Source organism: Ambystoma mexicanum, chromosome 7q, assembly GCF_040938575.1.
Source record: "Ambystoma mexicanum isolate Mex_15411 chromosome 7q, UKY_AmexF1_1, whole genome shotgun sequence".
NCBI classification, from domain to species: domain Eukaryota; kingdom Metazoa; phylum Chordata; class Amphibia; order Caudata; family Ambystomatidae; genus Ambystoma; species Ambystoma mexicanum.
Window position 1 is genome coordinate 1,017,087,778 of NC_090941.1, and position 15,913 is coordinate 1,017,103,690.

General features: G+C 44.6%; 1 protein-coding gene across 11 annotated transcripts in view; it reads right to left on the reverse strand.

The window, feature by feature from the left end:
- Window positions 1–15,913, reverse strand: part of ARAP1 (ArfGAP with RhoGAP domain, ankyrin repeat and PH domain 1) — a 2,533,956-nt gene that overhangs the window by 779,652 nt on the left and 1,738,391 nt on the right. For all 11 annotated transcript variants that reach the window (XM_069640265.1, XM_069640269.1, XM_069640271.1 and 8 more), the window contains one exon: window positions 6,824–7,006. In XM_069640265.1, the coding sequence (XP_069496366.1) occupies window positions 6,824–7,006 (183 nt within the window). The remainder of the gene's footprint in view (window positions 1–6,823; window positions 7,007–15,913) is intronic.

Sequence of the window (15,913 nt, forward strand, 5' to 3'; positions counted from 1 at the left end):
AGAAGTAATCAGCCTTCAACCGGCCGTGCTATACTTTTCATGGCACAGTACCCAGTACCAGCATTTCCAGACGAAACTGCGGTCTATATTTATAAAAGTGAAATGTGTGGGTTTGTGGCTTGGTGAAAGGTTGTTCCTACTACAATACCACACTGTTTCACCAATCTGCACTAGATTTTGCATAGTTACGGGGTAGGACTCTCCCGACATTACTGGCTACATGACATGTGGACACCCCACACCTTTCCCTGGATTTCAGCACCTTCACACGGTACGGTTGCCTGAAATTGGCAAAACATCAGTGTGGTCACAGAAGGACCGTTCTCGACATGAGTAACTAAACTGGAGGTTCCAATGGGACTTTAGAAACTGCGTTTCAAGGCCCTAGGATGCACGGTTTCTGATAAATTTGCACCACAACAAACTGCACTACGCCAGGGTGAGGCGACAGGTGGGGAGAGGGCACAGAAGGTCCCAGTATGCAGCTGCACACCAACTCTCGCCTCCCCCTAACGTCTGCTCCGGGGTATGTCAACCAGTCGCACGTGCCCATTCTCAGTGCAGTTTACTTCAGAGTGCAAAGCACATCAAGCGATAAGCGAATCATAACTGCCATAACAGGATCATTGATTTACAACAATTTATGAGAGTGTTGTCATGTCTGTTCACAGAACCCGTTCAGAGAACCGGTACTTCTTGCTAGTTCATATATAAAATGAGAGAAAAAAACGGTATACCCGATCTTGGTACAGTACTTCTTAGCAGGGCGTGCATACTTTTCTATCAGTCGTACTCTTTTTGGTGGGCTGCAGTTTAATTTCACAGTACCAGAGAACCAAAGCATTAAATGGGCCAGGTTTGAGGTGCTTCTCTCACACGAGCAGGCATCATTTACACGAGCAGACATTGTGAGAAATCACTCGGATTCTCATTTTGCGCTAGGCTTTCAGAAGAAGCAGCCACTTTCGAAATTGCGAGATCGCTTCTAGCTTCTGGAACAGCTGAGGCTGTGTCTAGGGCACCTTAGACGTGAGTGACAATGCTCAAAGCTCTACAGGTTTCCACAGGCAGTGGCCTGATGGACAACATTGCTCAGTAGCTTAATGAGTCCATTCAAGTCATCGCAGGTGTCATTCCCGACCATGTAGCTTGGCGGGTTCATGTATTTGCTGTAGAGATTCATTTTACATGCAGGACACAAGTTTCAGTCTTACGGGCAAGCTTCTCGATGTCTTAAGGGCTACAACGCATTAAGTGGCGCCGTCATGGCAGAGTATGGTACTTCTAATGAACCAGTCAGTCCACTCTGTCATCGCATCATAGCCATCTTCGTTTGCTTCAGCCCAACAGTCGCTATTTACATCAATTTCATTGGTGGTCACATCCAACAAACTGGGCTGTGCTATGGATTTCAAGCAATCAGATTGTCCAAAATACAAAAAAAAGTGAACATTTTGCGCAATTAGACCGACTCTAATACATAAACAATAGTGCGTTGTTTTGTCTGTGTCAAGGATTGTTGGTAGAAGAATTCTAAACGGAGCAGAAATCCCCAAATTTGGCTAGACACCACCTCTCATTCTGGGCAGAGAAGTGATGCATTATGCACACTCCTATGGGATAAAATGACTCAGCAGTAATATTATAGTTGAAATTGGGCTGTAGAGCCACTTGCTGGAGGTCTGACAGAGTTTTCTCAAGCAGTATGGAACTTCATGTCTCATTATAAATTGGGTGGCGTGGTGAAAAATGCAGCAGTAATAGCGTTACCACAATATTACTGCAACGCCCAGCTACGAGTTTGGTGGAGAGGTGGAGGATTCTCCTCCAGCCAAGAACTAGAGGTAAATACGCCACTTTTCTGCCCAAAAACTGCTATCTCGGTGGAATTACCTCTGGTGGTATTACCACAGGCGGTTATTCCGCCGAAATCCCCCATGGAGTCGTATGAACTGATTAATGGGGCCTAACGCTGTGTACCACCACTTGTAATCTGGCGGTTATACTACTCGACCAAGTGGCATAACGGCAATTCCATCTGGTGGTATTGCGGCAGATTTAATGCCCGGATACAACCAAACTTGTAATGAGGCCCTGACTGCTTTACTTTCAGTAGCAGAGTGCTGGCAGCACAGTGTTTATACTTTGCAGATATAGGGCCTGATTTAAAAAGCCTATTTCAGTGGGATTTTGCCATTGTAAAAGGCTTTTGTAAATCAGGAGCACAGTATCTGCTGCTACACTTTTAAGTGGATGGTACCCCAACATTTTTGAATGGATAGAGGCGTAATAACATAGAACCGGAACTCTTTTTAAATCTCAGCAAAAACTCAAATGATTGAAGAGGCACCGAGTTTGAACTCCCTCTTATCTTTCTCAACATTTAGGGTGCACACAGGTTTGGTTCAAATGCCACCGTTTCAAAAACATTAGCCCTACCATGCCTGTCAGCCTCAACCCTAATTCCTGCAATGCCTGACGGCCTGATCCGGACAGGGCTTTCGGAAATATGCTGTGTTTGTTTGTTTTATTCAAATTTATATAGCGCACATCAGACCGTAAGCATCGTGGCACTGGTTACAAGCAGAGCTTAGTTGCATAAAGAAGTCGTGTATTCAGTGGTAGACCACATAGCCTGCTTTATGGAACTGTCCGGCCTTATATGAAAACCATTGCTGAAGGTTGTTACTCCCCCTTTGCTCTAGCATCTTAGGTCTCTGTCAGAGAGCGACATATCTCTTTAGCTGGATCTTGTGTTACCGTGCAGCATTCTCAGTGGGGCTGTGCATTATCGGGAAACGAGCTTTTGGGGAGTTTGAGTATCACTGAGAGCTGACCTATGAGCGACTCTAGGTACTTATGCGGGAATTTACCGCTACGGCGGCTGTACTCCAGATATACAAAACTACTATTGTGCATTGAGGTGCAGCTCTTCAAAACATGCAACTGATGGAAATACCAGCATGTTTGGAGCTTCAGAAGACTATTATATTCAGGCCACAGCAAGCAACAAATGCTTTAAAAATAATGATGACCTGTTTAATTTTAATGAACTATTGTACATTTGTGAATAGTTACGTGTTCTTTCCCTAGTAATTCTCTGACTGCGCATTGCATTTGCTGTTCCAGGGTGATTTCTCTGCTCCAATCGGCAACTATGATTGAGAAAGTTTATTATATATAAAAATAAATGCATGCTAGCATACCAAATATTTCTTTTGTGTTTGAGAAACTATATATCCAAACACCACAGGAGCTCATTCCTACAAAAAATGAATTCACCCAAACAAACGCTTCTGCTAAAAGTTATCAACTTTTTTCTAGACTTCGTTCTTCAGAAACTGCAGGATATTTTACAACCTAAGTGAGTTTGTTGAGGGAAGCCACTCCCCAGCAAACAGTTCCAGCACCCTTGCCTTCAAGCAAGCAGCATTCCCCACTGGATTTCTGGAAGGCCAACATGTACTCCTCTGTGATGGGAGATTCACTCCGGGGGCAGAGAGAGCATCAGCATGTTCATACGATGGGCATGCGGGTGGAGACTTGCACCAGCAAACACTGGACTGATCTGAAATCCAAAATGGTGTAGAATCCTCTATAGCTTTGTGTGCATACAGCTGCACACCAGTAGGCGTGTATACATTTAGTCCAGCTCTGGAAAAATGGCGGCAACCTACAAACCAATTCCTGAGCTCATCCTATTCAAACCCCGGCTGAGCACTGTGCAGAATTTGCCAACCCGGGATGCACTTTGCATTTGTGAAGCCACAGACTATCACTGTTTTTTCATATGCACAGTCCTTTTAGCCCCTAATTTTTTTGTTCAATCGGTTCTTTTCCAGTTTGTATGATCTAGATACGGGAGATATATTGATTAAAATTTAGAGAAATAAATGATACACGGGAACATGATTTATTAAGTAAAACAACTATTCGGCTTTGGACAAATAATTGACAAAGAATTCAGCATTCAGACGAATACTACATTTTCGATTCAGTACACGCCCCCTTGTAAATACCTGGAGATGGGGGAGAGGTATCCATTTTTCTCGAATGCCTAAGCTAAAAACTACGCAACCAGGAAATTAAGACTCAAACGCCAGCTTCTCTACTTGGCCACGATATGCGGGTCTGAGCAAATCACTTGACATCACTGTACTTTATTTTCCTTCCCTGCCAAAACCGGGCACCTACCTATCAGTGATACCATTCTGTGTGTGCAACAAGAAAATCACACGAATGCATGATTTAATGATCTATAGTGCTGCTATACGTATCAAAGTATTATTGGCCATGTATATAGTACATACTGTAAGCTGAATTGCCTCTTTGCACACTCGTGGCAACATGCATTGGGAATCTTGGTTCTCTCAGCACAGACGTAAAATACATTATCCATTTATAATGGGGAACAACTTACGTATTCTTCATACTAGTACACACATACTATACTCCTTGAAGTCAGTGCCACCTAACAATGTTTTCTAGAAACATCCCCGATGGTAAGTCAGATTTGTGCCCCTCATAAGCACTAAATAGATAATTTAAACCATAACATACTGTTACTTCAAGGTTATCATGCACCAAAACCTGTAAATGCTGTTGATTTGCAGGTTTATAAGGATTTATGCAAACTTCTCCTCAGCTTTAGTAGAGTCCTGGCCAAAATGCCTTTTCTCAACAAGGCTCACTGCAGCATTGCATTCAGAATACTGAGTATCAAGATGTGTTATGTTATGTTTATTGAGTTTATATAGCGCTTTACACCAAAGCGCTTATGCAAGGGGGAACGTGGTTGTATTGTAACCTTAGCATCTAAATCTGCCTGCTTCTACTCTCCACCCCCGCCCTATGCATCTCATCTAGAACAGGACTGCGAGACTTGTCCTTGGCCTAAAGCCCAGGGATCGGATCTCTCCAGGACTGAAATCTATTCATTGGCTCCAAGTGGCTGCAAATATTAAGTTCAAAACCCTCTGCATTGTACACAAGGCCTTCTGGGGCCTGGGGCCTCAATATCTTCAACTCTCTCTTCCTAAATATCTCCCTTCTCGAGCTCTTCGCTCATCCGCCTCCAACTCCCTCAGGGTCAGTCGCCTCTCCAAGCAACGATTTGGTGGTAGATCTCTTTCTTCGGCTGGGGCCTCCATCTGGAACAGCCTCCCTGAAACTTGATGAGAAACATCTCATGATCCCGAAGCACCTCAAAACCTTCCTCTTTGCTTCTGCTTTCTCTCCTCCTCTCCTCTGCTGAACTCCTGGCTGAAACTGAAACTGCATTTGTTACTTGGCCACCCTCTGACCTCGGGCCCAGGTCCCCTCCCCCTCGAGTTTCACACCTGCACTGCCTACCTGGCAACCCCCGCACTTGGGGACTGTTTTCTGTTTCCCTACAGTCCCCCTACCAGCACTTGACACCAGCACTTGACACCAGATGTCTGCACTTACCCTTGCACTTGCCACCAGCTGGCCATAATTTTTACTTATCGCTTTATTTATTCTATTTATCCCATGTACTGCACAGTCCCCTCCGTCTCCCCCCACCGTACTTTCCCCCTTCCCCTGCACTTGCGTGATCTGAATGACACCTGGCCTAGTAAGATCGTTGTCTCTGTCTTCCCTCTTTTCTCCCTCCCTTGCCTCGTCGTGCCTTGAAACATGTGTGCATAGGCGCGTTATAAATGCCATATCATATCATAACGGTATAACACAATCTCAAACCTGGGCCCGGTCCACAGAAGCACACAAAGGAAACCACTCTGATCAAATAAAAATTTCTCCTTTCGTTTATGGGATCCTTATCTTAAGCGCAAATGTATATGGTGCAGGTCCAGTCGGTCATGAAATCCTGGCTACACCACTGATCAACCCGCACTTATTTATCACAGCAGGTTTGGTGCATTATGCCGCCGACCTAAGAAAACGTTTGCTTTGGACTCCTTTGAACCTTTTCAGGAGGCAAGAACGTTTGAATTTACCGCGAGAACTGACTACATCTATGCAAACTATCCTGACACAAACTAAGTTATTATGAGAACATTCTTGGCCATAAGGGCGTTTATCTGCTCTGTTATTGTAAAATACCTTACTAAAGAAGTGCTACAGACCTATCACTTTCTTGTGCCAGAGTTTGGCATTCAAACCATCACTTAGCTATGCTAGGACACTTTTCTTTAACATAAAAGAGCTTATTTGCACCTGGCAGGTGTTTGATCCCACTTTGATTCATGACTGAGCCCAAGGCAATTTAGTTTTACTAAACATGTAAATGTGTGACTTTCTTGCAGTTTCTCATCTAGTGCATTTGTGCAGATGGGAAAACCTAAAAGAGTATACATGTTTTTGAAGAAGTACAATCTGGCGAATCCTGGTTAGGACAGACAAAAATGGCCCATCTTAACATGCCTACATATACAATTGTAGTGTGAGATTACATGTCTCTGCATGGATTTACTTACCTCTTGTTCTCAAATTATATTGGTAACAGACCACTTAGCGGTACAGTGTGTGTGGTGAGAATGTTTCCTTAATTTAGGCCCTGTAGACACATGAGACACTTGTAAAGCAAAAGTCCATTGGCTAAAGTTACCGGGAGCTAACTAGCAGAACATATTAGCAGGACACCATAGATTTCTCTATAGTGTATTGGGTTCAAGCATTTGTGAAAAAATGTCCAAGCCATTGGTTGAGGGGACCATCTTGTGTGTAGTTGCTGGAAAGTAATGTGTTTAGGGTGGGTGGCATTCAATGCAATTCACCGCTGTGCCTGTAATACCGGCATAAAGCCTACTACTCGGAGCTCTAAATTGAGGCATTACATTACCTTGTTGAGCTCCTCCTGATTGCCAAATAGCTGGTGGTAGCGCCGGTACTTCCCCTCCTTGTACTTGGCAGTGATGAATCGCTTCCTCTCGGGGGTAATGCTCAAAGGGTAGATGGCCTCGCTGGGAGGCACATTTGCTGCCCAGAACTGATTTGCAACAGCATTGCCGATCCGATGAAAAAGCTGAGAAGAAAAAAACACACGGTTAATACACTTTCACTGCTGACTATAGCACTTCCCAGCACCTGTCTCTTACTGGATACACATATACACATGAGGGTTCAGACACTTAGGGTAATATTCAGTTGTTTGAACAAAACATCAAAACAACTTTAGGCAACAAGAGGGATTCAAATCAAGTGGACACCCTGGAACAACATCAATATAAACAAAAAATCCACTCGGTATGTTCTCTAATAGTATTGCATTTTATTAATTACATACACATATACATAAATCAATACAGTTGCTTTCATTATATGAAAAATACACAAAATCATGTGTCTTGCACTGTGCCATCATACACTATCTCACAATATATTTATGTTTTCATAATATTAAAAACAAACAATATTCACATATTCTTCATTTCACCCACATATCCCTAATCATAGTCATCAAGGCATACATTAGTTTCCAAAAAATGATTAGCAGAGTTTGCTAATTACAATTTTCCTGATTAGCAAACAAACCCATTTGATTAGCAATGCTGTACTAATATTTTTAATGCCAGCAGAAGATACTTGTAACCTGAATATAAAATGGGCAACAATACATCAGTTTTGAGTACCGCTCAAGACATTAGTGAGTTAAGTCAGGCCTTTCAAATTCTTTAAAATTCCACTAGACCTGCAGTCGAGTAACTTAGTTTACCCACTCGACCGAAGAGAATTGCTCTAGACCCATGGCAATGGATGACAAATGTAAATTCGCTTTCTGTAAAATGGTGCATGTCACCACAAACTCACTTTAGTTTGGTGAACTGCTGCCACCCAGAAGCCAGCCATGCAGAGTGAGACTTGTATTTGACATTTACTGAAAACAAAGTAAAGTTTAAATAAAAGTTTCAAACATCCCCTGCACAGCACATCCCCTATGTACTGACCCTTCTTAAAATCTATGAGTGGGTGAAAATACTTTGCAAGCCCTGGATCAAGGTCTATAAATGGTAGCTGCATGAATTGTCACACATAAATAGATATGATAAAAAATGTTCTCAAAACAGTTTGGCCAGCTCTCTCTACTGCAGGTGCTATTACTGCAATCATAATCATAGAGCAAAGCGAGCTATGGAGACTAACTACAGTATATGATAGTGCAATAGCTATATATATATATGTACAGACTGGATGGCGCGATTGATCACTTCTAAGCGTAAACATCTAGTTAGCTTTGTCTATTCATTATATAAGAGGAAAAAAAAGTAAGAGACTAAGTAGAGTGGATGGCCTAGCAAGCAAAGAACTGGGCAAAATAGGTAGAAAATAGTAGTTTGTGGCTATCTCACTTTCAGGGTAGCTGGCATAAAGCAACCAGGTGATCAGATAGAAATCAAAGAGTATGGAATCAGCTCCTGGGTTGAGCACCATGTGCATAGATGCATGCAACCAGCCAGTCACAGAACTAGGTTTGCCATCAAAAGCATTTGGCTGTGTGATCATGTATATTTTCAAGTGCCCACTCGTCAATATGATGCATCGTCCCCAAAAAAAATAAAAACATTGTTTAAACCCAGATCTAGATAGACTAACCCACACTTTACCGTAAAGCATGGAGAAAGTACAGTGTTTAACAGTAGCAATACTGAAATGATGCATTATGTAAGAAATTATTTTTTTTTTAAATTGAATTAAATGACTTTAAAAAGAAATAACTTTAACACACACTGATCTTTGGCAGATAGGATACAGTTAGCTTAATAAAATATTATCCCGATTACTTCTGGTTTGCAATTATTTGAAAGAAAAAAAGAAATATGGCCTAGCACTTGCACACAGGCCTTTGGCACATAAGATTGGAGGAGATAATTACTGCTGCACTCACTCTACATTAGCCTCTTTGCACTTGCAGCGAACAGAGTGAAGAGACTGGAGAAAGCCCTAAAGGCTAGAGAGGAATGCAGGGCGAGCTGTGCTTTCATTGATTGTTTATTTGTATAGAGCCTATACACAACGCGTTTCATAGCGCTTCAAGACAGGGGAGGGAGCAAGGGAAAAATAGAAAACATTCTTACAAGGCCTTGAGACATTTAAGAATGGGAAATAAACTGTCGTACTAGGCCTGGTGACATTTCAGACAGTGCAAGAGCTATGACACTGATTGAAGGAAGGGAGGGGGGTGGATGGGAGAAAGGAAGGAGAGGAACAGTCAAGCACCTTTTGTACTAGGCCTGACAACATTTCTAATAGTGCAGGGGAAAGACGGTAGGTAAGGGAAAGGGAAGGGAGGGAGGGAGGAGGAGAGGAACAGACAAGCGACTATTGTAGTAGGCCTGACAACATTTCTAATAGTGCAGGGGAAAGATGGTAGGGAAGGGAGTGAGGAAAGAGAAGAACCGACAAGCGACTATTATACTAGTCCTGGCGACATTTCTAATAGTGCTAGGGAAAGACGGTGGGTAAGGGAAAGGGAAGGGAGGGAGGAAGGAGAGGAAAGTGCAACTTAAATAGTTTGTTTTATTAGCAAACCTACAGAATTGCATAGCAAATTGAACTGAAGAACTGGGGAAGAATAACCAAAACGGTCCTACTAGGTTTTGTGACATTCGGATCGTGCAAGTGCAATAAAGGAAGTGCTGGGATAGGATAATGGAGACGGGGAGGGGCTGAGAAGTGCTAGGGGAGGTCCAGGAGGGCAAGTACTCAGGCAAGGGGTTAGGGACCGGCTAGTGCGAGGGAGGGGGTGGACCAGATTCAGTAAACTAGTCGGGGAAGGGTTCCCAGAGGTAAGTGCTGGTAAGGGATAAGGGGGAGTGGTGGTGAGAGGAGGGCCTGCCCCAGTAAAGCTCATGAGGGGGAACAGGCCCCCAGTCATAAGGGCAGGTGGGCAGGTGGAGCTAGCACGGGAGGGGGAAGGAAGAGGAGAAAAGGAAGGTCTTGAGAAGCTTCCGGAATTTAAGAAGATCCGGCTCAAGACGGAGAGGGGCAGGAAGGCCATTCCAGAGGGAGGCTCCTGCTGAGGAAAGGGATCTACCCCCACTCTCTGCTTAGCAAAACGTCCGACTTGCAGATAGTCAGAGCTAGAAGAGCAAAGAGTTCTACAGGGAGGTATTTAGGGAGAGAGAGTTGGATGTGATGTGGTCCCAGGCCACAGAAAGCCTTGTGAATGATGCAGAGGGTCTTGATTTTGATCCTTGCAGCCACAGGGGGCCAAATGATTTTAGTGCTGGAGAGATGAAGTCCCTGGGCTTGAGACCAAGGATAAGTCTTGCAGTACTATTCTGGATTAATTGAAGAGGGCAGAAGGAGGGAAGCGGCTGTTGCAGTAGTCAAACCTAGAGAGAACCAGAGCTCTGGAGACATTGCGTTTCTGGGGGAAGGCGAGGAAAGGGAGAATGCCTCTGAGGGGGTGAAGCTGAAAGGGAGATTTCTTGACAAGGTCAGAGATGTTGGGTGAGAAGGAGAGAGAGAGAGGAGTCAAAGATGACACTCAGGTTTTTTCCCTCATAAGCAGGTGAGGGTAGGGGGCCCAAGGAGGGTGGCCAGAGAGTAGGGGGAAGGCAGGGGTCCCAATGAGAAGGATCTCAGTCTTAATGGCATTAAGGCAGAGATCATTAGAGGCACACCATGCCTGAATAGAAGCCAGACAGTCAGGAATGAGAGAGGAAGAGGAAGGAAGCTCAAAGGAGAGCCGGGTGTCATCGGCATTGTATTGAAAATGAGGAGAGAAGATGATCAGGTGGGTGAGAGGGGCAAGGTAAGTGTTCAAGGGCCAAGGTGAGAGGATAGAAACCTGAGGGACGCCACAGGTGGAGAGTGAGATAGAGGAGAGGAATGGGCCCAGCTGAACTTGAGAGGGCCTATTCGAGAGGAAGGTCAACCAATCCAGTGCCCAATCAGTGATGCCAAGGGGTTGTGAATATTGTTTGTTTTTAATATTATGGAAAAGCTATGACATAATTATATATTGTGAGATAGTGTATGATGACAAAGTGCAAGATACATGATTTTGTGTATTTTTCTATTTTTGTACTTTTCATATTATGGAAGCAACTGTATTGATTTAGGACTATGTGTATGTAATTAATAAAATGCAATAGTATTAGAGAAAATATTGAGTGGATTTTGTGTTCATTTTGAGCAAACATCGCAATCAAATGCAACTCAAAATGCATCCATGTAAATGGTTTTGAATTAACAGGCAGTCCATGCCTAATAATTTGCATGCATTTCTGGATCTTTTCCAGTAAAGCTTTACGACGGTGTTCTCACACCTTCTCTCACTGCACATGTTTATTCTACCTTGTTATGCTCTGTCAAATTTTAATTCCACCTTCTTTCATGGCACTTTATAGGTTATATCACCATCTTTCATGATTCCAATGCTATCCCTACCATCTCTCACTGTGCTAGTGCAAACTTGTCATGCTCTAGCATTGTAGCACTGCTAACTCCATGTCTGTCTCCTTGTTCCAGTTCTATCCCCCCTTCCTCCTTGCTCATGTTCTACCTCTGTGATGCTTACTCCCCCATCTCTCACTATCACCATCTCCTCTTGTTCCAATGCTATTTCCACCATTTCAGATCATGTCAGTACTTTATCTCATTGTCCCAGTGCTGCTACCACTGTCTCTCATTGTTCCCTTGCTACATCAGTCATGCTTACTCCATCATCATCTCTCACTGCACCAGTGCTATCTCCACCTTCTCTAATTGTTCCATTACTACTTCCACCAATTGACACTATTTCAGTGCTGACTCCACTTTCCCTCATTGCACCAGTGCGATCACCACCATCTCTCATTGCTCAAATGATAATAATCACCCATCTTCTCGCCTTACTACAATGCTACCTCACCATGTTTAATTGCTCCAGTGCTAGATCCACCATCTCTCATTGCTTTAGTGCAACCTCCACCATGTTTCATTGCTCCAGTATTATATTAATCATTTCACACTATTTCAGCGCTGACTCAACTTGCCCTCATTGCTCCAGTGCTATCTGGGTCCAGTCTGTGGACTCACTTCACTATTGAGTCCGCGGACATCCCCCTGGACCAATCAGGGTGCGGCGTGATGTCTGCGGACATCAGACGCGCCCGCTGATTGGATGGTGAAAAGCATGAGGTGAGTCACATTTTTTAAAAACGGTCACCATGTTGGCTCTTCGGATGGCCGCCAGTGTCAGCGGATAACGCAGTGGGGAAAAAGTCTGGAAAACACATTTGGGGTTTTTTGATGGTCGAAAAAGGGGTTGGGGGAGAATAATAATGATTAAGAGCTGGTTTTTTAGGTGAAAAAAGTGGGTGCGGGTGCCGCCCAGTCTGCAGACACTGCGGTAGTCCACGGACAGTGCTGAAAACTAACAATTTGTAAAAAACCTTTAGAGCTATTTGATGGCTGAAAGAGGGCGTGGACAGGGTAGAGGAGTGGAATGAAGATAACATGGAGCTGTTTTTGTAGTATAAAAAGGGGTGTGCAGTCACCTCTTACTGTCCGCAGACATTATATGGATGGCAAGGGGTTCTGGGTGAATTTTGTTATTTGACGGTGTATTGTATGTACTTGTTATATGGTTGAAATCTATTGTGGTGGCCGTGGCCACAGGTAACACATAGTATAGTAATATGTGTATAGTAATTATAGGTAATATAGGCGGAGTATACAGTATTCATATTATGGTGGAATGATATAATTAAAGTGTATATAGTATTTATGATTGTAGTACAATTGAGGATAGTGCACTTTGATGTCTCGTCCACCTTCCACACAGTCAACCATTGTATCCTTATTAAATGGTTACATGATACCTTTAGCATCATGGACTGGGCACTGGACTGTCTCATCTGTTTTCCTCACTAACCGCCCTTCCCAGCTGCAACTGGAATGTTTGTACTCCACCACCTAACTGGGTACTTGCAGAGTACCCCACGGTTTTATAATATCATTGTGGCAATTACATATCTATTTCCTCCCTCTGTCTCACCCGATGACTTTCTTCTCATCTCATTTACAGGGTTATGTTAATGACACACAGTTTTCCTTAAACTTCCTGTAACTAATTTGTTGTCCTTGTTTTTTATCCCTGGTTGTCTGACCCTCAATATCTGTCTCAATGACAGTAAAACAGAGATCTTTCCTATTATGACACCTGTACCCTGTTTTTCTCCTACCCTGTGGCTGCTGTCTTTGGGCCGTCTACTAGTACCAATCTGTGAGGCCAAAAACCTTATCTTTAAATCTTTTCTCTCTTTTACTAAATTTTGGAGCTTGTAAAGAAAGCCCATGGTTTGAGCTTGACCTCTTTACAGGCATTGTACCGTTCCTTACCTTCCCCAGAAACTCAACGTCTGTAGAGGCAGGACTATTGCAGCAGCCTCTTCCTTAACCTCCCCATTTGTTGTCTATACCCCCTTCAGCTAATCTAGAATAGGGCTGCAAGACTTATCGTTGGCCTGAAGTGCAGGGATGGTATCGCTGCATCCCAAAAACGTGAACATTGGCTCCTGCTAATTGCATGGACTATAATATGTCCAGCTTTGTTTCCATAAATACTGCACTACAACAGCGCTCCGCTGCTGTAACTCCAATGCTCTGCTTGTGAAATGTTTTTTGAAACAGAGAGCGAGAGGCATGTCTCTGCCTTCGGGCAGTGCTTCTCTTTGGAACAGCCTTCCTGCTCCTTTTATACTTGAGCTGGACTTCCTTAAGTTCTGAAAACGTCCAAAAACTGTGCTTTTGTGTTCCTGTTTTACTTACTCCCTTCCTTGCTAACTCATACCACTGACACTGACACTGGTGGCTTGGTCCATCATAAATTTGCAGGTCCCAGGCCCTATATCTAGTCGACACCAGTACACTGCTCCACCTTTCAGCACTGTCCTTGCTGGTGTACCGCCTGGCGACTGTGTACCACACCCTTGGGACTCCTTTGCCCCAGCAGGTAGTTAGTGGACTTCCACTTTGGCATGTCTTGGTACTTTCCTTCTGGGCTTCTATGAGCATTTGGTAATCCTTAGTCCTCTTTCCATTCATGTACTTCTTTTACAGCACAATGCATATGTGCATTTATAGCAGCAGTGTGTACACTTGTCTTGGTTAAGCAAGGAGAATGCATATGGAAAAGATTTATACAACTTTTTTTTTTTTTAAACTTCTTTTTATTCATTTAGCGTGGCAGCAAAGAACAGGCGAACATCGCCAGGCAGGTACAATACAAGTACAATAAATACACAGTATAGGCAAACAGGAGTTACATCGCAAATGAACACAGCCATTGGGCACTTTTATAACATGCACAAAAAGTCAGAAAGCTATGATGGGGGCGAGAGCCCAGGTCGGTGGGGAGAGGTAGCTAGAGGAGATGTGGCCGGTGTCGTATTCAGGTCTGACATATAAGATCGGAATCTGAGCCAGATATTCCTGGGCCTAGAGTGGGTAGGTTGTAGGTGAGACCAGGCTTCCTCCGAGTCTGAGGCCCACGTGACCGCTCTTAGCCATTGGGCGTGCGTGGGAGGCAAGGGGCGAAGCCAGCACAGTAGGATGGATCGTACAGCGAGAAGCATGCAGAGGCCAGCTAGTTTTTTGGAGTTCCGGGGGAGGCCCGGGAGGTCACGGAAGAGGCATACCACCGGGGAGGGACTGATGGGATGGTCGAGCATAGCAGACACCGTCGAGCAGACTGCCTCCCAAAACTGTGAAAGGTGGGGACAGGACCAAATCATATGAATGTAATCGGCCGCATCCAGGCCGCACCTAGGGCAGCTAGAGGAGTGATCGCTGGACATGCGGTGCAATCTGATCGGGGTGTAGTGGAACCTATGTAGGACTTTAAACTGTATCAGTTTGAAGCAGGAGTTGAAAGACACCCGGTGTATGCGATCACACAAGTGTGCCCAGCGCTCATCAGACATTTGAACACCAAGGTCCGCCTCCCACGCCCGCCTCAGTTTAGTGAATTCTGGAATAGATCTGGACTGCAGCATAGTGTATAGTCTAGATATTTTACCTCTAGTGAGTGAGGGGGAGGTGAGTTCCTCGATGATAGGATCGTCCGGTGGTAAGGCCGGGAACATCGGATAATTACGCTTGAGGGTCCTGCGAAGGGATGAATATTGGAGCCATACACTCTGGCCTCTCCTTAAGGGCAATGGGAGGTCGGGCCATTCAACAAATATACCCTGATCAAACACATCGCGCAGCAACTCATATCCCGCCTCAGCCCAGCGTCGGACCATGGCCGGTGGCACCCGTGGGACCCCCGGTAGAAAGTTCCAGAGAGGGAGGTTACCATGGAAGGTGTGAGCAGTACCGGACAATTTCCATGTTTTTGCCAATGCCAGGGATGTGCAGGCGACCGGGCTCTGTGAGTCCAGCACCAGAGGGGTGGGTTGTATCACCAAGGAGCGAATGTCACGGTCGCAGACCGCAAGTTTCTCGAGTCTGACATGTGGGGGGGGGGGGTCCGTTGCGTTAAACCAGTAGGATGTATATTGGATTTGGGATACCAGCCAGTATTTAAGGAAGTCAGGGGCACCAAAGCCCCCATAAGCCATAGGGGTAGATAAGGTATCCAATTTAAGGCGGACCGCACCCGAATGCCAAAGGAAGGAATTGACCGTGCGGGTCAGTTCCTGGAAGAAACCCCTCCTTGGCCACAGGGGGATATTGGCGAACTTGTAGAGTAACTGGGGCAACACCACCATTTTCAGCAGGCCTATCCTGCCTGCGAGGGATATCGAGAGTTTGTCCCAGACTAGAACCTTAGATGACAAATGTGTGAGATACTTTTGATAGTTCTCGTTGAAAGTCAGCGCTTGATGGCGCGTTATCTCGATCCCCAGGTAGGTGAAAGTAGACTGGGCCCATGTGAACCCCTGGGTGTCAGGAGGGGGCGGAGTGCATTCTGTAAGAGGGAAGAGTATAGATTTCG